This window comes from Leptopilina boulardi, unplaced genomic scaffold (assembly GCF_019393585.1).
Source record: "Leptopilina boulardi isolate dan_hultmark-lab unplaced genomic scaffold, ZJU_Lbou_2.1 LbouV2_55, whole genome shotgun sequence".
Classification (NCBI taxonomy): Eukaryota; Metazoa; Arthropoda; class Insecta; order Hymenoptera; family Figitidae; genus Leptopilina; species Leptopilina boulardi.
This window is the reverse complement of record NW_026138000.1, coordinates 2160535-2185910: the sequence shown is the minus strand read 5'-3', so window position 1 is coordinate 2185910 and position 25376 is coordinate 2160535. Positions and strand designations below refer to the sequence as shown.

General features: G+C 16.9%; 2 protein-coding genes across 2 annotated transcripts; one reads left to right on the top strand and one right to left on the bottom strand.

Moving 5' to 3' along the window:
- Window positions 1–504: 504 nt before the first annotated feature.
- Window positions 505–15688, bottom strand: LOC127290172 (bifunctional 3'-phosphoadenosine 5'-phosphosulfate synthase 2-like). Its single transcript, XM_051318600.1, has 7 exons — window positions 15154–15688; window positions 10386–10854; window positions 6442–6776; window positions 5661–6095; window positions 1572–1781; window positions 1056–1338; window positions 505–870 (listed from the first exon to the last, which is right to left on the bottom strand). The coding sequence occupies exons 1-7, from the start codon at window positions 15196–15198 to the stop codon at window positions 776–778; spliced, it is 1872 nt and encodes a 623-aa protein (XP_051174557.1). The 5' UTR covers window positions 15199–15688; the 3' UTR covers window positions 505–775.
- A 669-nt stretch (window positions 15689–16357) lies between these two features.
- On the top strand, window positions 16358–22958 carry LOC127290180 (deoxyribose-phosphate aldolase). The gene is made up of 5 exons (XM_051318612.1): window positions 16358–16561; window positions 17113–17294; window positions 18177–18312; window positions 22050–22426; window positions 22663–22958. Exons 1-5 carry the CDS (start codon window positions 16549–16551, stop codon window positions 22840–22842), a joined length of 888 nt encoding a protein of 295 aa, XP_051174569.1. The 5' UTR covers window positions 16358–16548; the 3' UTR covers window positions 22843–22958.
- The last annotated feature ends 2418 nt before the right edge of the window (window positions 22959–25376 follow it).

Genomic DNA, 25376 nt, shown 5'->3' with positions numbered 1-25376 from the left:
AAAATAACTAAAAAAAAAAAAAAAAAAGAAAGGATTTTGTCGAAAAAGAAAGAATTTTTTTTTTTATTTATTTGGTTTAAATATATATATATATATATAATTATGTATTAGTGTTAAATTTTATTTAAGAAAATAAAGAAGAAGAAAAAAAATTCTTTAGACTGAATATGTTGAAGTTGTATGGGATTTTGTATTATCATTTATTTGCTAATATATTATATATTTAGTATAAGAAAAATTATTCTTATTTTATAGAAATAAATAGTATTTACTTAACAAACATTTTTTTTTTTTATTACATTTTTCACACAGTTTTTTTTTTTTTTTTTTTTTTTGTTGTAAATAAATATACTTTTTTTTAATAAATTTATTTATTTTATAAATTTATTTGTAAATAAATTTATTTTATAAAATATATTTATATAATTGTGATTTACACATTTATAATGCGTTTGCAAAAAAAAAAAGAAGTAAATAATAGAAATAATAATACTTTAAAAGTTACCATTAAATTATTTAATAATTGCCCCTAAATAAAAAAAAAAAAAAATTGCCTATGTGTCCGAGAAAAAAAAATCCATTACAAAAAACGCTCTTTTATAAAAATTGTTTTTTTTTTTTTCTATAAAAATATAAGTTATTAAATTTAAAAAAAAAAAAGAAGGTATTGCAAAATTATTTTGCGTAAATTAAAATATTAGTGGAAAAAAAAAAGAAATTCTTTTTACAATTATTTTCTGAAGGTGATAAAAAAAAAAAATTATAAAAACTCTTGCTAGGAATTTAAATTTTGATAATACTCGGCAAGTATTTTCCATGCTTTTGGCGCCATAAAACCATCGGGTGGCGTTTGATTATTTCTAGCGATATCTGAAATTTAAAAATTTATTTTCTTAATCACTGGAGATTTTTTTTTTCTTTTTTTCTACTATATAGATAAAAATTTATTATATTTAGAAATAAAAACAATTATCAAGAAATAGTTAAGAATTTAGAAATAAAAATTAATTATAAAACGAATTGAAAAAAAAAGAAAATAATTTAATATTATTTACTTCTCATTCGTGTTCCCGATATAAATTGAAAATCCTGTTGTCTTTCCTTCTCGAAAAATGTCATTTTTTTATTTCTCACATCGTATGCAGCAACGCGAAATGGAATAATTTCCAATGTTCTTAAACCCCTTGCCTTTGACAATACACGAGCTCCATGTGTTGGATCATATAAATTTCCATCGGGTGTTGAATTTGTATTTGGATGAGTTATTCCCGCTGGATCTCTTCCGACAATATAAAAATTTGCCCCTGCATTCATTCGCGCTTTCGCGTGCCATTGAACCTAAATATAATAAAAAAAATGATAATTATTATTTTTTATAATAAAAAAAAAACTAATTTATCTAAAAAAAAAAAATACTTCTTTTAATAAATAATTGAATATTTTCTCTGTAAATAATTTAAATATTTTCATTTATAAATAATTATTTTCTTTTTTTTACATTTTTCTTTCAATTTCAGAAAATTAATGATTTTGTTGAAGAAAAAGAAAAAAAAAAAAATTTTGAAACTCACCTCAATTGGTCCAGCGTACATCATGGGACTTGGAAAAATTGCCAATAAAGTTGAATTCCAATCGAGAATTCCATCATCGAGAACTGCTTTGTGCTGTGCGATTCGTACTTTTAATGGAACGTCATCGTCTTTTGTCCATCCGCCCAATGGATGAAGAAGCAAAACAGGATTTTTGTATCCCTTCTCCTCTAAAAGTCTCCTTCTCGTGTCCTTTTGGAAAAATGGAAAAAAATTATTTTTTTTACAATTTTCCATTATTTCGAAACAAATTTTCTATTTAATTTCTTTCTTTTTTTTGCGTTAAATTTAAAAAAAAAAAAAAAAAAAATTGAAAATTTAAAAATAATTGAATTTTAATTAAAATTTTCAAAAATAATTGAATTTCAAATTGAAATTTTTTGAAAATTATTTAATTCCACTTGAAATTTAAGAAAATAATAGTATTTTAAATTATTTTGAATTGAATGTTTGGAAAATAATTGAATTCTAGTTGATTTTAAATTGAAATTTCAATACACTGTCAATTAAAATTCAATTATATACAAAAGTTTCAATTCTAAATCACTAGAATTCAATTATTTTTCAAAAAATTTAATTCACAATACACTACAATTCAATTATTTTACAAATTTCAATTGAAATTCAATTATTTAAAAAATTTTCTATTCAAAATCAATTGAAATTCAATTATTTTCAAAATTTTCAATCCTAAATCAACTAAAATTCAATTCTTTTAAAAATGTTCAATTCAAAATAAACTGAAAATCGACTATTTTCAAAAATTTTAATTTGAAGTTTAATTATATTTCCAAATTTTAATTAAAATTCAATTATTTTTAAAAATTTAAGTACAATTCAGTGAAAATTACAAATTTTAAAACAAAAATCAACTAAAATTCAATTATTCTCAAAAATTTCAATTCAAATGCTTCTAAAATTTAATTATTTCTAAAATTTTTCATCTAAAATTTGTTGAAATTTAATAATTTTTAATTATAACTCTTTCTGAAATTCAATTATTTTTAACTATTTTTATAATACTTTTCGGAAATTCAATTATTTGAAAGCATTTTGTAATTAAAAAAAAATTTTTAAGTTTAATTTTTGTCTGTAATTTTTAATAAATTCTTCAATTATTTAAAATTCATTTATTTTCCAAAATTTCAATTATTTTCAAAATTTTCAATTCAAAATCTTTTAAAATTCAATTATTTTCCAAGCATTAAATTCAAAATCAACTAAAATTCAATTATTTTTCAAAACTTCGATTCAATATTAATTAAAATTCAATTATTAATCAAAATTTAAATTGAAATTCAATTATTTTCCAAAATTTTAATTATTTTTAAAAATTTAGTTTTAATTCAGTGAAAAATACAATTTTCAAAAATTTTAATACGAATTTGTAAAAAATGGACAAAATTTCAATTTAAAATTAATTAAATTTCAATTATTCTCAAAAATTTCAATTTAAAATTATTTATCAAAATTCACAATCCAAAATCAACTACAAATTATTATCCAAAATTTCAATTAAAATTGAATTATATTCCAAAATATCAATATAAAATCAACTAAAATTCAATTATTTTCTAAAATTTCAAATTAGAAGTATCTAAAATTTAATTCTTTTAAAAATTTTCAATTCAAAATAAACTGAAAATATACTATTTTCAAAAATTTAAATTTGAAATTCAATTATTTTTCAAAATTTAAATAAAAATTCAATTATATTTAAAAATTTAAGTACAATTCAGTGAAAATTATAATATTCAAAAATTTTAATACGGGTTTGTAAAAAACAGACAAAAATTTTAATTATTTTCAAAGATTTTGGTTCAGATTTTTTATAAATTTTATTATTTCTAAAAAATATTTTCTTTTCTTTTAAAAATACCATTATTTTCTGAAAAATTCAATAAAAGCTCAAGGATTCAATTATTTTTCAATATTTTAATTATAATTTGTGAAAAAATTATTTTTTAAAATATTTCAATAAAAAATAGGCAAAAATTTAATTATTTTCCAAAATGTCATTTGAAATTCAATAATTAAAAAAATTTTAAATCAAAAATCAACTAAAATTCAATTATTTTCAAAAATTTCAATTTAAAAGCTTTTAAAATTTAATTATTTCTAAAATTTCCCATCTCAAATTTTTGGAATTTAATAATTCCAATTATAACTCTCCTGAAATTCAATTATTTTTATTTTATTCTTCGGCAAATTCAACTATCATAAAACCGTTTTTCACTTAAAAAGTTTTCAATTTATTGTATTTTTGTCCGCAATTTCTAATAATTTTTTTAGTGATATCATTAAAAATTATAAATTAAAAATCATTTGAAGTTCAATTAATTTAAAAAATCAAAATAACTGAAAAAAATTTAGGAATATTTTAATTAACAATTTCGTAAAATTCAATTAGTTCAAAAAATTTTTAATTATTGCACATTCAAAACTCAATTATTTCTAAAAACTTTAACTTCAATTTCTTTTTCAATTAATTATATCGAAGTAACGTATTTTTTTCTGTTTCAAGACAGTAATTTTTATTATTGTTTTTTTTGGATTAATTTTACAAATTAGATATTTTCAATTTAAAATAATTGAATTTTTCATAGATATTTAAATTGAAAATATAATTGAAAATAATTAAATTTTTGTGATTTTTGTATAAAAATTTTGGAAAATAATTGAATGGAGAATAATAAAATTTTATTTGATTTTAAATTGAAAATTTTTGGGTAATAATTGAATTTTAATTGAAATTTTGGATTGAAAATTTTTAAAGTAATTGAATTTTAATTTACATTTCGAAAATAATTGATTTTTGGTTGATTTTAGATTGAAAATTTTGAAAATAATTGAATTTTGGTTTATTTTTTAATTGAAAATTTTTATAATAATTAATTTTGAATTGAAATTTATAAGAATAATTGAATTTTAGTTGATTTTGATTTGATAATTAGAAAAAAAATTTTCTTTGATTTTAAATTGCAAAATTTGGAAAATAATTGAATTTTAAAAGATTTTCAATTGCAAAATTTGAAAATAATTGTATTTTATTTGATTTTGAATTTGAAAATTTGGTAAATAATTGAATTTTAAAAGATTTTGAATTGAAAATTTTGAAAATAATTGAATTTCAATTAAAAATTTTGGAAAATAAATAAATTTTTGTTAATTTTGGATTGAAAATTTTAAAAATAATTGAATTTCAATTTAAATTTGAAAAATAATTGAATTTTAGTTTATTGTGAATTGAAAATTTTGATAATAATTGAATTTTAATTGAAAGTTTGAAAAATAATTGAATTTTAATTGAAATTTTGGATAATAATTTAATTGAAATTCATTTTTCATTGAGAATTTAAATAATTAATTTTGAATTGAAAATTTTAGAAAATAATTGAATTTTATTTCATTTTAAATTGAAAACTTGGTAAATAATTAAATTTTAAATTTTATAATTTTTGATAATTATTGGATTTTTAATTGATTTTGAATTAAAATTTCGGATAAAAATTTGAATTTTAGTTTATTTTGAATTGAAATTTTTTAAATAATAATTTAATATTATTGTGATATTTTTTTTTCTAAATTATAAACAATTGTTAAATTTCATAAAAATTTGAATTGAAAAATAATTTTCATATAATTGAATTTGTGATGTATTTCATTAAAATTATTAAAAATAAATTAATTTAGTGAAGAATCATTTTAGTTGAAAATTTGTTAAATAATTGAATTGAAGAAAATCTGAAGAAGATATAAATTTTATACTAAAAAAAATGTATTTTATTTACATTTTCTTTTGAAATGTAAAAAAAAAAATGTCGCATTTTATTAAAATAAGTCGATAAAAATCGTAGTATTGAAAAAAGTCGGAAAAAGTCGTATAATCCGAAGCTTGTAAACATATAATTTTCATTATCATTGAATATGTAATAATATTCTAAATAATTAAATTATTATTTGATAATATTAATCTTTAATTTTCTTTATAACAAACAATTAAATACTCAATTTGGCGCACTTGCGCGCGTTTAATTTTGCTAGTTAACAAATAAAATAAATAGAATTTACCTGCATAAGAAGTGCATGTCCATTATGAATTGGATTTCTCAATTGAAATGCAAATATTGCATCGGCATTCATTTCTTTGCATTTGAGTTTTATTTCATTTGGCGTCAATCGATAATCATCTAATCCATCGTTCCAACGAATTTTTTCAAATACTTCCACTTCACCGCCCACTAGCCAATCGCCAGAATCAAGAATCATTTTCACATAAGGATGCTTTGAATTTGTTGTACCAAATTGCCATCCACATCTTTCTTCTTTACGATGAAAATAAAATTCAGGATTATCCATTATTGCCAAACATTTGCCCTTATAGCGTAAACAAATTGCCGATTGTCCCTCAAGACGATTTTTATCCTCATCACTTGCCGCAAGAACAATTGGAATCGATTGACTCACTTCCACTCCATTTTCCGTTAATGTTTTCAAATGTTGTACCTTTAAAAAAAAAAAAAAAAAATTATTCTATTTATTTTCTACTATTTTGCATTTTATTGAAAATATTTCAAAAATTTTTAATGATTCAAAATATTTAATATTTTTAATATTTTCAATTAATGTAATTACAATTTTTAATAACAATTGAAGCTTATTAGGTTTTTTTTTTATTGCCTTTTTAGAAAATAATAAAATTTTTTTTTTGGGAAATATTTGTATTTATTACAAATTTGAAGCAAAAATCTTTGAAAATAATTGAATTTTTCTTTCCGTTTTTTTTTTTTTTTTTTTTTTTTTTTTTTTTTAATTATTTTGTATTAAAATTTTTGAAAATTGAATTTTTTACCTCTAAATATTGATCCTCTCGCATAAATCCTTTTAAAGGCGCTGCCCATCCTTCAGCTAAAATTTGTAACCATTGAACGTCAATTTCTGAAATTTCAAGACTTGGAAATAATTCAGCTTCCGATTTTAATGACGATAATCTTGATTTAGAAATAAATAATTCCTCAATTGTTGTCCATGGTTTTGGAAGAACGGGAATAATTTTTTTCTCCTCCAATAAATCAATGACAATTGATGCCGATTCTTCAATTGTACAATTTTCCGTTTTAACACGTAAATCATAATTTTCCGGAATTTGATATTCCTGATCGATACCGGTGAATTTTTTTATTTGTCCTGAAAAAAAAAAAAAATTATATATATATAAATATATAGAAATAATTTTTATTTACTCCAATTTTCTATCATTTCTTTTTTATTATTATTTTTTTTTGGTATTATTAATAATTATATTGTATTTTTTTTTACTATTTTGTATTTTTTATTATTTTTTAATAATTTATTTTATTATTTTAATTTTTTACTATTTTCTATTTTTTATTAGTTTTTCCTATTTTGTATTTTTTATTATTTTCTATTTTTTATTATTTTTTTTAATATTTTCTATTTTCTTATTATTTTCTTTACTATTTTCTATTTTGTATTATTTTTTTAATATTTTCTATATTCTTATTATTTTCTTTACTATTTTCTATTTTTTTATTAGTTCTTCCTATTTTGTATTTTTTATTATTTTTTACTATTTATTATTTTTTTGATAATTTGAAAAATAATTGAACTTTATTTAATTTTAAATAGAAAATTTTGTAAATAATTCAATTTTAATTGAAAACTTTGAGAAATAATTGAATTTTAGTTGATTTTGAATTGAAAATTTAAGAAAATAATAGAATTTCAATTGACATTTTGAAAAATAATTGAAATTTAGTTGATTTTGAATTAAAAATTTGAAAAATTGATTTTTAGTTAATTTTAAATAGAAAATTTTGAAAAATAATTGAATTTTAATTGAAAATTTTAGAAAATAATTGAATTTTAGTTAATTTTAATAGAAAATTTTGAGAATAATTGAATTTTTTATTGAAAAAATTTCAAAATAAATGAATTTTAATTGTCAATTTTGAAAATAATTGAATTTAAATTAATTTAGAATTTAAATTTTCGAAAATTATGAAATTTTAGTTGATTTTGATTTGAAATTTCTTGAAATAATTAAATTTCCAAAAATTTTAGATGGAAAATTTTAGAAATAATTAAATTTTAGATGTTTTTAAATTGAAATTTTGAAAAATAATTGAAATTTAGTTGATTTTGAATTAAAAATTTGGAAAATTGATTTTTGGTTAATTTTAAATAGAAAATTTTGAAAAATAATTGAATTTTAATTGAAAATTTTAGAAAATAATTGAATTTTAGTTAATTTTAATAGAAAATTTTGAGAATAATTGAATTTTTTATTGAAAAATTTCAAAATAAATGAATTTTAATTGTCAATTTTGAAAATAATTGAATTTAAATTAATTTGGAATTTAAATTTTCGAAAATTATGAAATTTTAGTTGATTTTTATTTGAAATTTCTTGAAATAATTAAATTTCCAAAAATTTTAGATGGAAAATTTTTGGAATTAATTAAATTTTTATAAGTTTTTAAATTGAAATTTTGAAAAATAATTGAATTTCAGTGAATTTTAATTGGAAAAATTTTTAATAATTGAATTTAAATCTAAAATTTGAAAAATAATTGAATGTTAGTTAATTTTAAATAGAAAAATTTGAAAATAATTGAATTTTAATTGAAAACTTTGAAAAATAATTGAATTTTAATTGATTTTAAATTAAAAATTTTTGAAATAAGTGAATTTCAATTAAAAGTTTGGAAAATAATTGTATTTTAGTTAAATTTTAGAGTTGATTTTGAATTGAAAATTTGAAAAATAATTAAATTTTAATTGAAATTTTGGATAATAATTTTTAATTCCTCCAATTTTCTATCATTTCTTTTTTATTATTCATTATTCTTTTTTTTTGGTTTTATTATTAATTATATTGTATTCTTTTTTCCTATTTTGTATTTTTTATTAGTTTTTCCTATTTTGTATTTTTTATTATTTTAATTTTTTACTATTTTCTATTTTCTTATTATTTTCTTTACTATTTTCTATTTTGTATTGTTTTTTTAATATTTTCTATTTTCTTATTATTTTTTTTACTATTTTCTATTTTTTTATTAGTTCTTCCTATTTTGTATTTTTTATTATTTTTTACTATTTATTATTTTTTTGATAATTTGAAAAATAATTGAACTTTATTTAATTTTAAATAGAAAATTTTGTAAATAATTCAATTTTAATTGAAAACTTTGAGAAATAATTGAATTTTAGTTGATTTTGAATTAAAAATTTGGAAAATTGATTTTTAGTTAATTTTAAATAGAAAATTTTAAAAAATAATTGAATTTTAGTTAATTTTAATAGAAAATTTTGAGAATAATTGAATTTTTTATTGAAAAATTTCAAAATAAATGAATTTTAATTGTCAATTTTGAAAATAATTGAATTTAAATTAATTTGGAATTTAAATTTTCGAAAATTATGAAATTTTAGTTGATTTTTATTTGAAATTTCTTGAAATAATTAAATTTCCAAAAATTTTAGATGGAAAATTTTTGGAATTAATTAAATTTTTATAAGTTTTTAAATTGAAATTTTTGAAAATAATTGAATTTCAGTTAATTTTAATTGGAAAAATTTTTAATAATTGAATTTAAATCTAAAATTTGAAAAATAATTGAATGTTAGTTAATTTTAAATAGAAAAATTTGAAAATAATTGAATTTTAATTGAAAACTTTGGAAAATAATTGAATTTTAGTTGATTTTAAATTAAAAAATTTTTGAAATAAGTGAATTTCAATTAAAAGTTTGGAAAATAATTATATTTTAGTTAAATTTTAGTTGATTTTGAATTGAAAATTTGAAAAATAATTGAATTTTAATTGAAATTTTGGATAATAATTTTTATTTCCTCCAATTTTCTATCATTTCTTTTTTTTTATTATTTTTTTTGGTATTATTATTAATTATATTGTATTTTTTTTATTATTTTGTATTTTTTTATTATTTTTTACTATTTTCTATTTTTTGTATTATTTTTTTACTATTTTGTATTTTCTTTACTATTTTTTATTAGTTTTTCCTATTTTGTATTTTTTATTATTTTTTACTATTTTCTATTTTGTATTATTTTTTTACTATTTTCTATTTTCTTATTATTTTCTTTACTATTTTCTATTAGTTTTTCCTATTTTGTATTTTTTATTATTTTTTACTATTTTCTATTTTGTATTATTTTTTTACTATTTTCTATTTTCTTATTATTTTCTTTACTATTTTTTATTCGTTTTTCCTATTTTGTATTTTTTATTCGTTTTTCCTATTTTGTATTTTTTATTATTTTTTACTATTTTCTATTTTGTATTATTTTTTTACTATTTTCTATTTTCTTATTATTTTCTTTACTATTTTTTATTCGTTTTTCCTATTTTGTATTTTTTATTCGTTTTTCCTATTTTGTATTTTTTATTATTTTTTACTATTTTCTATTTTGTATTATTTTTTTACTATTTTCTATTAGTTTTTCCTATTTTGTATTTTTTATTATTTTTTACTATTTTTTATTAGTTTTTCCTATTTTGTATTTTTTATTATTTTTTATTATTTTTTATTATTTTTTATTATTTTTTACTATTTATTATTTTTTGATAATTTATTTTATTATTTTATTTTTTTACTATTTTCTATTTTCTTATTATTTTCTTTACTATTTTCTATTTTCTTATTAATTTTGTTATTATTTATTAATTAATTTTTTTGAAAACTCACATTTTCAAATAAAATTGTAATTTAAAAAAAAAAAAAGAAATAAAATTAATTTGAAAAAATTTACCTAATCTCGCACGTTTATAGAGTCCCTTTGTGTCGCGTGCCTCACATACATCGAGTGGCGTATCAATGAATACCTCAAAAAATGGAAGTTTCGCCGCCTCATGAATTTCCCTTGCCATTTGTCGATCATTTTCAAATGGTGATACAAAACTGCATAAACAAATTTGTCCACTATCGGCAAATAATTTTGCAACTTCGGCAACTCTTCTTATATTCTCCGTGCGATCCTCCTCGCTAAATCCTAAATTTTTATTTAATCCCGTTCTTATATTATCGCCATCTAAACCATATGAGGCAATACCACGATTTATTAAATATGCCTCAACTTGAAATGATATCGTTGTTTTTCCCGCACCCGACAATCCAGTTAACCAAACGGTACATCCACGAAATCCATTTGTAAATCCTAATGCTTCGCCTCTTTTAACACGTGAAACATTGTGATCTTGATACGAAACATTCGCACAAGTCTAGAAAAGGAGAGAAAAAAAAAAAGAAATTATTATTATTTTAAGTCATAAAAAGTATCAGTTTTTTAGCAAATAAATTTTTTTTTTTCCGCCTCAAATCGAATTTAATCCAAATTTTAGAGATTTTTAAATAAAAAATAATTTTCAAATAATAATAATAATTGAATTTTATTGATTTTCAGACTTTAGATCGACTTAAAGGCACAAAAAAAAAAATCATTTTTAGTCGATTTATATTCCAAGAAAAAAGTCGATTGTATTATTTTACTAAAAAAAAGTTTTAAAGATTTGTAACTGAATTTTTTTTTTTTTTAAATAATAATAATAATAATTTTAAAAAAGAGTAAAAATTGAAATTTTTCGAAATAATTGAATTTTCGAAAAGATTTTTGTTAACTATTAGAAAATAATTAAATTTTACAGAACTAAAAATATAATTTATCAAATAATATTTGGATAATATTTTTTTTTTTCAAAATAATTTAATTTTTAAAGATTTATAATTAAGATTTTTCGAAATTAATTGAATTTTAAGTGATTTTTAATTAAGAATTTTTTTTTTTTTTTTTTTTTTTTGATGATTTCAGTAAAAAAAAATTTTTTTTTAAAAAAAATGCGGACAAAAAATATAATTGGAAAAAAAAATTTTAATTCAAAAAAATGATTTTAAATATCTAGTTATGAATATTCGAAGAATATTATAAAAATAGTTTTAAAAAAATTGAATTTCGGAAAGACTTATAATAAAAAAAATTATTAAATTTCAACAAATTTTAGATGGAAAATTTTAAAAATAATTAAATTTTAGATACATTTAATTTGAAATTTTTGAAAATAATTGAATTTTAGTTGATTTTGTATTGAAATTTTGGAAAATAATTGAATTTTTCCTATTTTTTATTAAAAAAAATTGAATCTTTGAGCTTTTATTGAATTTTTTAGAAAATAATGGTATTTTTAAAAGAAAATAAAATATTTTTTAGAAATAATAAAAGTTATGAAAAATTTGAACCAAAATCTTTGAAAATAATTAAAATTTTTGTCCGTTTTTTACAAATTCGTATTAAAATTTTTGAAAATTGTAAATTTTCACTGATTTGTACTTAAATTTTTAAATATAATTGAATTTTAATTTTAATTTTGAAAAATAATTGAATTTCAAATTTAAAGTTTTGAAAATAGTTGATTTTCAGTTTATTATGAATTGAAAATTTTTAAAACAATTGAATTTTAGTTGATTTAGGATTGAAAATTTTGAAAATAATTGAATTTTAGTTGATTTTAGATTGATATTTTGGAAAATAATTGAATTTTAATTGAAATTTTGGATAATAATTTGTAGTTGATTTTGGATTGTAAATTTTGATAAATAATTTTAAATTGAAATTTTTGAGAATAATTGAAATTTAATTAATTTTAAATTGAAATTTTGTCCATTTTTTACAAATTCGTATTAAAATTTTTGAAAATTGTATTTTTCACTGAATTAAAACTAAATTTTTAAAAATAATTAAAATTTTGGAAAATAATTGAATTTCAATTTAAATTTTGATTAATAATTGAATTTTAATTAATATTGAATCGAAGTTTTGAAAAATAATTGAATTTTAGTTGATTTTGAATTTAATGCTTGGAAAATAATTGAATTTTAAAAGATTTTGAATTGAAAATTTTGAAAATAATTGAAATTTTGGAAAATAAATGAATTTTAAATAATTGAAAAATTTATTAAAAATTACAGACAAAAATTAAACTTAAAAATTTTTTTTTAATTACAAAATGCTTTCAAATAATTGAATTTCCGAAAAATATTATAAAAATTTTTAAAAATAATTGAATTTCAGAAAGAGTTATAATTAAAAATTATTAAATTTCAACAAATTTTAGATGAAAAATTTTAGAAATAATTAAATTTTATAAGCATTTAAATTGAAATTTTTGAGAATAATTGAATTTTAGTTGATTTTTGTTTTAAAATTTGTAATTTTCACTGAATTGTACTTAAATTTTTAAAAATAATTGAATTTTAATTAAAATTTGGAAATATAATTTAATTTCAAATTTAAATTTTTGGAAATAGTTGATTTTCAGTTTATTTTGATTTGAAAATTTTTAAAAGAATTGAATTTTAGTTGATTTAGGATTGAAAATTTTGAAAATAATTCAATTTTAATTAATTCAGTATTAAAAATTTTTAAAATAATTGAATATTATTTAATTTTAAATAGAAAATTTTGTAAATAATTCAATTTTAATTGAAAACTTTGGGAAATAATTAAATTTTAGTTGATTTTAAATTGAAATTTTGAAAAATAATTGAATTGAAATTTTCGAAAATTATTAAATTTTAATTGATTTTGAAATGAAATTTTTAGAAATAATTGAATTTCATAAAAAAAATTAGATGGAAAATTTTAGAAATAATTAAATTTTTATAAGTTTTTAAATTCAAATTTTTGAAAATAATTGAATTTTAGATAATTTTAAATAGAAAAATTTTTAATAATTGAATTATAATTAAAATTTTGAAAAATGAATTTGAATTATAGTTGTTTTTGAATATAAATTTTTTAAAATAATTGAATTTTAATTAATTCCAAATTAGAAAAATTTGAAAATAATTGAATTTTAATTGAAGACTTTGGAAAATAATTGTATTTTAGTTGATTTTAAATTAAAAATTTTTGAAATAATTGAATTTGAATTAAAAATTTGGAAAATAATTGTATTTTAGTTAAATTTTAGTTGATTTTGAATTGAAAATTTGGAAAATAATTGAATTTTAATTGAAATTTTGGATAATAATTTAATTTTATGTAGTTGATTTTGAATTGAGAATTTTGATAATTAATTTTAAATTAAAATTTTTGAGAATAATTGAATTTCAATTTCAATTTTAATTAATAATTGAATTTTAATTAATATTGAATTGAAATCTTTGAAAATAATTGAAATTCAATCGAAAATTTTGAAAAATAATTGAATTTCAGTTGATTTTGAATTGAATGCTTGGAAAATAATTGAATTTTAAAAGATTTTGAATTGAAAATTTTTTGAAAATAATTGAAATTTTTATAAAATAAGTGAATTTCAAAATTAATTGAAGAATTTTTTTTAGAAATTACGGACAAAAATTGAAATTAAAATTTGTTTTTTAATTTACAAATTGCTTTTAAATAATTGAATTTTCAATGAATATTATAAAAATCATTAAAAAAAAAAAAAAAAAAAAAAAAATAATAATTGAAAATTTTTTTGTAAATAATTAAATTTTAAGTGATTTTGATTTAAAAAATTTAGGTATTAATTTTAATTTGCTAATTTTTTTGCAAAATTATTTTTAAAAAATAGTTTAAAATAATTGAATTTCTGATGAATTTCATTAAAATTATTAAAGTAATTAATTTATAGTGAAGAATTTTAGTTCAAAAAATGTTTTTTTTCCTTAACGTATCAGTAAAAATAATATAAATAATATCAATAAATAAATAAATAATTTTTTTTTTTTATTTTTTATTGAATAAAAATAATAGAAAATAACTAATGACAATTAATTAATTGTTTATATTCGAATAAAAATTTATTACTTAATTATATTAACAATTAATTAATTTTGTTAAATTATAAATTAACAATGAATTATTTAATTCGATTAACAATTAATTATTTAATTTGATTAACAATTAAAAAAAAAAATTTAATTAAATTTAATTTTTCGGTTAAATAATTTTAATAAATAAATAAATTTAGAAGAAAAAAAAAGTAAATAAATTTTTTTTCTAAAAATCTCATATATATGGACCAGAAAAAGAGAAAAGTACTTTTAAAAAAAAAAAAAAAAATGTAGGTTAATCTACTCCGACTTTCTAATTCTTTTCGAATATAAAATTATTAGAATTTCAAAGGTAAATTATTCAGAAAAACAGGAAAAAAAAATAAATTTTATGGTTCCCATAAACATATGGAAGATAAAATATAAAAAAAAAAAAAACATACACGAAATAATAAAATAAATTAATATTTTTATTATTATTATTAAAATTTGTTTCTAACTTGTAAACAAACGATTTCCTAGATATTGATTTTCAATTATTTTTTTTCATTCTCTTTTAGAATAAAATTATTAATAAAAATACACATAATATAGTAAATATATATAAAAAAAAAAAATCAATATATAAGAAATATAATAAGAAATGCAATAAGAAAAAAGCCAACAAGAGAAAAGCAAAAACAAATTTTAGAAAATTTAAAAAATCAATATGAAAAAAAAGAACAGAAAGGAAATTAAATTCTTACCGCGATTGGTCTTTTTTTGATTATATTATTCATGTCATTTGACATGATTGTCGTATTTCCGGATGAACTGTCTCAAAACATTGAACCACCAGGGAGTAAATTAGTTTTTTTTTTTTTCTTTTTCCTTTATATCCCCACAGCGAGAAACGTCAAAAAAAAAAAAAGTGGGGAGGGATAAAAACGTTATATTCTAAAGAAGAGAGAGATGGGGAAATGGTTGACAGTATTGCCACGTGTTTCTGACAGAAGTAGAACAAAAATAAAAATTACGAGCAAGTCACACTTTTAAAAGGGTTTCACATGTGCAAAAAAACACTCAGAAATCGATTAATTGTTACTATTTTTTTTTTTTTTTTTTTTTTATTGATTATTTCTAAAAACTTTCACTTTTTTAAAATAATTGTGATTTCTTCGTCAAATTAGAGAATATTCACTTTGCGTGTTTAGAAAATAAAAACTAAATAATATGTGTCAAATATAAAATAGGAAGTAAAAATTGATTAAATTAATAGGGCCAGGGTTCTGAATCAAATTTCATCGCTCCTGATTGGTAAAATCGTGTTCTGGACTGTAAAGTTCGATAATGATAGCAGGGTTGGGTAGTTGCGCGTACCCCCATTTCCTGAACATCCGGCGTAGAAGCTTCCGTATTTTCTCCTCCAATTTTTAATGTTCTACCAAATTAACTTTCGCTCTTTTCGTCATTTGTAAATTCGCCATAATGCACTTTCGACTTTTTAAAATGTGCTCTAGTATTTTGATCAAAAGCAATCGGCTGGATTGAATTTTCACGAAAAATCATTAAATTTGATTGGCTCTAAAAAAAAAAATTCCATTTTCACGGTAAAAAATCTAATATTTGTCAGAGCCAATCAAATTCAGTGATAACAATCGTGAAAATCCAATCCAGCCGATTGCTTGACCAAAATAATGGAGGTATAAAAGCACCTTAAAGAATCCATTTTCCCACGTATTCGATCAATATTGCCAACTTTGCCTCAATATTACCATATTTTTGTAAATATTGCTGCAATATTGAAAAATATTGAGGCAAAATTGCGAATATTTTTGCAAATGTTTAGTATGGATAAAATAGAATAAGACGCGGGATATATTTCTGTCCTTTTCTCTACTATTTCGATTGGAAATTGCAACTTGTGAATTAGGCTTTAATGACAAAAAACAACAACTACTATACTCTATAGTCAAATGAGCAATTGAACGTCAAAAATGTTTACTATCATGTTTCTTTAAAAGTGTGATAATATTTTTTTTTTTTTATCATTTAATAATGACAATTTACAATCTAAAAAGGGGTGTTAAATAATTAATTTATTACAAAAAAGGCACGGGGAAAAAAATAAAGAAGAAGAATTTTTATAAACAAGTTCAATAATGTGGATGATGGGTAAGAAAAATTTAGTTTTTTGTAAAAAAAAAATTCCTATTATTTTAAAATATATTTATAAGAGGTTATTTAAGGTTACAAACGTTATATATATACTTACAAATATTTTATTTTAAGTTTAAAAATGAATTTTTTTCGTTTTATTTTGCAATTTTTAAGATTTTTAAGTAATTCTAACCTACAAAAAAATATATATATTCGAAATTAAATTATAAAAATTGTTTTTTCTAATTATTAAAAAATTATTATATAATAATTTTTATACGTTTATAATACAAATAAATATATTATTATTATTTTTATAATTATTACAATTATTATTTTTTGTTTTTCACAATTTTTATACGATTTTTAATTAATTCTAACCTAAAAAAAATTATAAATGAAATTATAGAAATTAATTTTATCGCATTATTATTATTATTATTATTATTTTTTTTTATTTATTTTTACAAATGGAATTACTAATTATAAAAAATAGCCCTTTAAAAAAAAAAAAAAAGAAATTATTTTTCGGGTTTAGTAAAAAAAAAAAAAATATTTATTTGTAGAAAACCACGTTTATCTTAATGAACCATCAATAAAAAATCGATCGAAAGTTTTCATTTTCCAAGCATCAACTTTGGAAGGTAACAATAAATTAGCTTGGTTATTGAAAGCAATAACTTTCATTGATTTAACAACATTGGGAGGTGACGATACGGCTTCAAATGTTAAAGCTCTTTGCTCTAAGGTATTTTTTTTTTTTTTTTTTAAATTTATTTTCGATTAAAAATTAATTCATTTTTTTAATTTAATAAAAATGATTTTTTAAAAATTTTTTTTTTTTTTTTTTAAAGACGGACAAAAATTAAATTATTTTCTAAAAATTCTAATTCAAAATTTGCTAATAATTGAATTATTTTTGGAAAACAAAAATTTACTTATTATCCGTTAAAAATTTAATTATTTTTAAAAATTTATTTATTATCGATCAACAAATTTGTTGAATTTTCCAAAATTTGAATAAAAATCTGAAAAATTTAATTTAAAAAAAAAAAAAAGAAAAGTCTCAATGAAAATTATGGCAAAAATTCAATTATTGTCGACAATTTTCAATATAAAAAAAAAAAACACAAAAATTTAATTATTTTTTAACATTTTAAAATTTTTGCGAAAATATTTTTAATAATTTAATTTTCAAAGAATTTGATTAAAATATTATTTGAAAAAAAAAAACTTAAACTTAAATTGAAAATTTTGTAAAATAATTGAATTTTCATTTTTTTTTTTTTTTTTTTTTATTTAAATTTGAAAAATAATTGAATTTGGAAGAGTTTTGATTTAAACATTTTAGAAATAACGGAATTTTAAGAGATTTTCAATTGAAACTTTTATAAATTTGGAATTAATGAAATTTGTTTGTTTTTTTTACAAATTGCAGACAACAATTTGAATTTTAGAGAATTTTCAATTGAAATAATATTATAATTGAATTTTGATTGAGTTACAGTAAAATTTTTTTTGGAAATAATTCAAGGCCTATTATTGTTTATTAATTTAATAAAAAAATATATATAATATATATATATTTATATATCAATTTTAATATAGTTATGAATTAAACATTTTTTAGGCAGTGAATCCTGTTTCTCTTTCATTTGAATTTATACCAATTCAAACAGCAGCCGTTTGTGTTTATCCATCGAGAATTGAAGATGCAATTTTTGCTTTAAATCAATTGAATGGACAAAATATTGCTGTTGCTAGTGGTAATAATAAATTTTTAAATATTATTTTTATTCCTATTCTTTTTCGAATTTTTCGTATTTTTAAAATTTTTATTCCTTTTTCTCTTTGTTAACTTTTTACGCATTAAAATAAAAAAAAATTAATTCTCTTTGTAACTTTTTACATTTAAAATATTTACATTTTTTTTTTTTGTAATTATTATATATATAATAATAAAATGCTTGATCTGTCCTTCTGTCCTAACTTGAAGTTGGCCTTTTCTGATTTCACGCGTTTTTTTTTTTTTTTTTTTTGAATAGTAATCTTATGCCGTGTCAAATTTGGACAATTCTTTTTCTCATTTTTGCCAAAGTTGTATAATTGTGTTTTCAAATTTCGGAATAGGTTTCTTTAAAATTCCAAATTCGAAAATTCAATTCACGAAGCAGAAGTACACAAAGTTTACCAACGAAATTTTTTTTAAACTTGTATATTCATTCAAAAATTGTATCCAAATAGAAAAAATTTATGATGAGCAAAAAAGATGCGCCAGGAAATTTCGTACAAGATAGTAATTTGAAAAAAATTTATTTTTCAAAATTAATTTTTAAGGTACCAGGGGCAAACGAATATTTATTAAATATTAATTATAAAAACACAGGCCTCGAATCAACTTAAAGACACAAAAAAAGTCATTTTAGTCGATTTATATTCCAAAAAAAAAGTGGATTTGTTTTTTATTTTAACAAAAATATTTTACAGATTTTTAAATAAAAATTTTTTTCTTAATAATAATCCTTTTCGAAGGGTTAAAGTTGAAATTTTTAGAAATAATTAAATTTCAAAAGATATTGTTAATTTTCAAAAACAATTATTAAATTTTACAGAACTGAAAATAATTTATCAAAACAATTTTTGGAAAATATTTTTTAAATTTAATTGAATTTTCAAAGATTTAAAATTGAAATTTTTGAAATTAATTGAAACTTTAAGTGATTTTTAATTAAAATTTTCGATGATTTCACTAAAAATTTATTAGAAAATGCGGACAAAATACAATAATTTAAAAATCATTATTAATTGAAAAATGGTTTCAGATAGTTGAATTTTCAAAGAATATTATTAAAATAGTTAAAAAAATAATTGAATTTCCTTAGAGTTATATAATTGATATAGTTAAATTTAAAAAAATTTTAGAAATAATTAAATTTTAGAAGCTTTTAAATTCAAATTTTTGAAAATAATTGAATTATAATTGAAATTTTTGATAATAATTAAATTTTAGTTGATTTTTGATTGAAAATTTTAATAATAAATAATTTTGAGTTGAAATTTTTTAGAATAATTGAATTTTAGTTGATTTTTAATTGAAAATTTTGAAAATAATTGAATTTTCTTTGATTTTGAATTGAAATTTTGATTGAAAATTTTAATAATAATTAATTTTGGATTGAAATTTTGGGTAATAATTGATATTAGTTTATTAGAAAATGAAAATTTTTTAATTATAATTAAAATTCAATTAAAATTTTGGAAAATAATTGAATTTATATAATTATATTTATAAAATTGTATTTTATTTAAAATTTGATGAATTATGAATTCAAATTTTTAAAAATAATAGAATTTTAGTTGATATTGAATTCAAATTTTAAAAAATAATTGTATTTGAATTAAAATTTTTTAAAATAATTGAATTTTTGTTAATTTTGAATAGAAAATTTTGGAAAATAATTGGAATTAGTTTATTTGAAATTGAAATTTTTTTTTAAATAATTGAATTTTAGTAAATTTTAAATTAAAATTTTGGAAAATAATAGAAATCAGTTTATTTAAAATTAATTTTTTTTTTAAATAATTGAAATTTAATTAAAATTCTTAAAAATAATTGAATTTACATAATTATTTTTATATAATTGTATTTTAGTTAAAATTTAGTTGATTTTGAATTGAAATTTAAAAAATAATTGAATTTTAGTAAATTTTAAATTGAAATTTTGGAAAATAATAGAAATCAGTTTATTTAAAATTAATTTTTTTTAAATATAATTGAAATTTAATTAAAATTTTTTAAAATAATTGAATTTACATAATTATTTTTATATGATTGTATTTTAGTTAAAATTTAGTTGATTTGGAATTGAAATTTAAAAAATAATTGAATTTTTTGTTAATTTTAATTGAAAATTTTGGAAAATAATTGAATTTTAGTAGATTTTAAATTGAAATTTTGAAAAATAATTGAAATTAGTTTATTTGAAATTGAAAACTTTGAAAATAATTGAATTTTCTTTGATTTTGAATTGAAATTTTGGGAAATAATTGAATTTTATTTGATTTTAAATTGAAAATTTGGAAAATAATTGAATTTTATTTGATTTTAAATTGAAAATTTGGAAAATAATTGAATTTTAAATGATTTTGAATTGAAATTTTGGGAAATAATTGAATTTTAATTGAAATTTTGATAATAATTAATTTTGAATTTAAATTTTGGGTAATAATTGAATTTTAGCTGATTTTTAATTGAAAATTTTGAAAATAATTGAATTTTATTGTGATATTTTTTTTTTTAATTATAAACAATTGTTAAATTTTATAAAAATTTTAATTGTATAATAATTTGAAATAATTGAATTTGTGATAAATTTCATTAAAATTATTAAAAATAATTAATTTAGTGAAGAATTTTAGTTAAAAATTTGTTAAATAATTGTAATGAAGAAAATCGGAGGAAGATCTGCATTTTATACTCAAAAAAAAAAAATATTTTATTCAAAAATTTTTTTTAGAAATGTCAAAAAAAAGTCGAAATAGTCGCATTTTTATTAGAATAAGTCAAAAAAAGTCGGAAATAGTCGAAAAAGTCGTATAATCCAAGGCCTGGTTTCAAATAGTTGAATTTTCAAAAAATGTTATTAAAATAGTTAAAAATAATTGAATTTCCTTAGAGTTATAATTGAAATTATTATATTTCAAAAAAAAAAATTTTCGATGGAAAATTTTAGAAATAATTAAATTTTAGATGCTTTTAAATTCAAATTATTGAAAATTCAATTAATTTTGAATTCAAAATTTTGAGAATAATGAAATTTTATTTGATTTTAAATTTGGAAAATAATTGAATTTCAGTTCATTTTGAATTGAAAATTTTTTTGGAAATAATTGAATTTTAATTGAAATTTTTGATAATAATTTAATTGAATTTCATTTTTAATTGAAAATTTGGATAATTAATTTTAAATAGAAATTTTAGAAAATAATTGAATTTTATTTCATTTTAAATTGAATACTTGATAAATAATTAAATTTTAATTTTGAAAAGTTTTGATAATTATTGGATTTTTCATTGATTTTGAATTAAAATTTCGGGTAATAATTGAATTTTAGCTGATTTTTAATTGAAAATTTTAAAAAATAATTCAATTTTATTGTGATATTTTTTTTTTGTTTTAAATTATAAACAATTGTTAAATTTTATAAAAATTTGAATTCTATTCTCTGTTAACTTTTTGCGCATTTAAAATTTCATTTTCTTTTTATAAAAAAAAATTTTTAATATTTTTTTCTTTTTTTTTTTTTTTAGTTTTAAATTATAAAATTAATTTAATTTTTTATAATTAAGTAGAAAATTAATTATTGTAATTGAATAGAAAATGAATTTAATTGAATAGAAAATTAATTAATTGTAATTGAATAGAAAATGAATTAAATTTTAATTAAATAGAAAATGAAAAATAAATAATTTTCTTCTTCTTCTTTTTTTTTTTTTTAATAGTCGCTGCAGGATTTCCATCGGGACAATATCCATTGGAATCGCGTCTTCGTGAAATTGAACTCGCAGTGAAATTAGGAGCAAATGAAATTGATATTGTAATAAATAGATCATTGGTATTGGCGCACAGATGGAATGAATTATTTAAAGAATTAAAAGCAATGAAAGAGATTTGCGGCACAGCGCATATGAAAACAATTCTTGCCGTTGGTGAATTGCCAACATTTAATGATGTTTATAAAGCATCAATGGTGGCAATGCAAGCGGGAACTGATTTTATTAAAACATCAACGGGAAAGGAAACAATTAATGCCACATTGCCAATTGGAATTGTTATGTGTCGAGCAATTCGCGATTATCACAGGGAAACTGGACGCAAGGTGAGAAAAAAAAAACTATTTCTTTCAATTTTTCAAAAAAATAGAAATATAATCTATTTATTTTTTAATTATTTATTACTTAATTTTTTTTAAGTAAAAAATAATGAAAAAAATTAATAATTAATTTAATAAATTAGTAAATATTATTTATTAATTTAATTAGTAATTAATTTCAGTAATTAATATAAATAATTTAATAATTGCAATTTTTTTTTTAATTTCTACTTTAATAAAAGGTGGGCTTTAAACCTGCCGGTGGAATAAAAACCGCATCTGAAGCACTTGAATGGATGATTTTAATAAAACAAGAATTGGGAAATGAATGGTTGGACAAATCATTATTTAGAATTGGCGCTTCAAGTTTATTGGACGATATTGTTAAAAATATTGATAAATTAATAAAATCAAATGTTTAAATGGACAAATTAATATTTTTTTTTTTTCTTTTTTTTGAAACGAAATTGTTAATTAAAAACACTATTTTTTTATTTTTAACTGTTTCTTAAATATATTAAACAAAAAAATTTTAAAATGACTGAATTTTCAATAAACGTAATTAAAAAAAAAAAAGATTGGTTTTCCCTTTTTTTAATTATTTAATTTTTTTTTTATTATACGAAGAAAAATACATTTTTTTTTAAATTTCAATTATTTTTAATTATTTTTAATGATTTTTATAATATTTTTCGAAAAATTTCAATTATCTGAAAGCAATTTTTCAAATTAAAAACTTTTTGGAATTCAATTTTTTTATGTGATTACTTCATCACTAGAAATTTCACTTATAATTATTGGCTGAAATTTAATACAATCTTTTAAAAATTATTTTCAAAAATTTCAATTTAAAAGATTCTAAAAATTAATTATTTCTAAAATTTTCCATCAAAAATTTTTTGAAATTTAATTATTTTCAAAATTTTTCTATTTAAAATTAACTAATATTCAATTATTTTCCTAATTTTTAATTCAAATCTTTTAAAATTCAATTATTTTTAAAATTTTCAATTCGAAAATTAACAAAAGTTCAATTGAAATTTAATTAAATTTCAATTAAAATTTAATTATTTCAAAAATTTTCCATTTAAAATTTTTTTAAATTCAATTATTTTCAAAAATTTCAATTACACATAAACTAATTTCAATTATTTTCCAAAATTTCAATTCAAAATCAACTAAAATTCAATTATTTTCCAAAATTTTCTATTCAAAATTAACAGAAAATTCAATTATTTTTTAAATTTCAATTCAAAATCAACTAAATTTTAACTAAAATACAATTATTTAAATATAATTATATAAATTCAATTATTTTTAAAAATTTCAATTTACATTCAATTATTTTTAAAATTTTCAATTAAAATTCAATTATTTTCAAAATTTTCTATTAATATTAACTAAAATTCAATTTTTTTTTTTTAAATTTCAATTGAAACTCAATTATTTTTTAAATTTTCGATTTAAAATCAACTAAAATTCAATTATTTAAAAAAATTTAAATTCTAAGTCAATTAAAATTCAATTATTTTCCAAAATTTCAATTCAAAATCAACTTAAATTCAATTATTTTTTAAAACTTCGATTGAAATTCAATTATTTTCCAAATTTAAATATAAAATCAATTAAAATTTAACAAAAATACAATTATTTTCCAAAATTTCAATTCAAAATCTACTAAGATTCAATTATTTTCCAAAATTTAAATTCAAAACCAACTAAAATTCAATTATTTTCAAAATTTTCTATTCAAAATTAACAAAAAAATTCAATTATTTTAAAAAATTTCAATTCAAAATCAACTAAATTCATTTTAAAATTTTTCTATTTAAAATTAACTAAAATTCAATTATTTTCAAAAATTTTAATTAATTAAAAAATTTCAATTTCAAAAAAACTAATTTCAATTATTTTCCAAAATTTCAATTCAAAATCTACTACGACTGAAATTTTCAATTAAAATTCAATTTATTTTATAAATTTTTTATTTAAAAAATTACTAAAATTCAATTATTTTCCAAAATTTTTAATTCAAAATTAACTAAAAATCAATTATTTTTCAAAATTTTCAATTCAAATTCAATTAGTTTTAAATTTTTCGATTTTAAATTAACTAAAATTCAATTATTTTCCAAAATTTCAATTCAAAATCAATTATTTTCCAAATTTTCTATTAAAATTAACTAAAATTCAATTATTTTCTATAATTTCAATTAAGATTCAATTATTTTTAAAATTTTCAATTTAAAATCAACTAATATTCAATTATTTTCAAAAGTTTTCAATTAAAATTCAATTATTTAAAAATTTTTTTATTAAAATTAACTAAAATTCAATTATTTTCTATAATTTCTATTGAAATTCAATTATTTCTAATATTATCCATCTAAAAATTTTTGAAATTCAATTATTATTCAAAATTTTTATTAAATTTCAATTATTTTTAAAAAAATTCAATTTCAAATAAACTGATTTCAATTATTTTTCAAAATTTCAATTTAAAATCTACTAAAATTCAATTATTTAAAAAAAATTTCAATTTCAAATAAACTATTTTCAATTATTTTCCAAAATTTTCTATTCAAAATGAACAAGAATTCAATTATTTAAAAAAAATTTCAATTCAAATACAATTATTTTTTAAAATTTGAATTCAATTATTTTTAAAAATTTCAATTCAAAATCATCAAATTTTAACTAAAATACAATTATATAAATATAATTATATAAATTCAATTATTTTCCAAATTTTCAATTCAAAATGTACTAAAATTTAATTATTGGACGATATTGTTAAAACTTTCTTTTTATTATTTATTTAATTTATAAATTTAATTTAAAAGAGATAAATCGTAAGTTTAAAAAAAAAAAAACCTCTCATTTGACTCAAGCAGTTAAATATTGGACTATGCGACCAAAATGGCCGACTTCGTGTTTTATTATCCATCACCCCTAA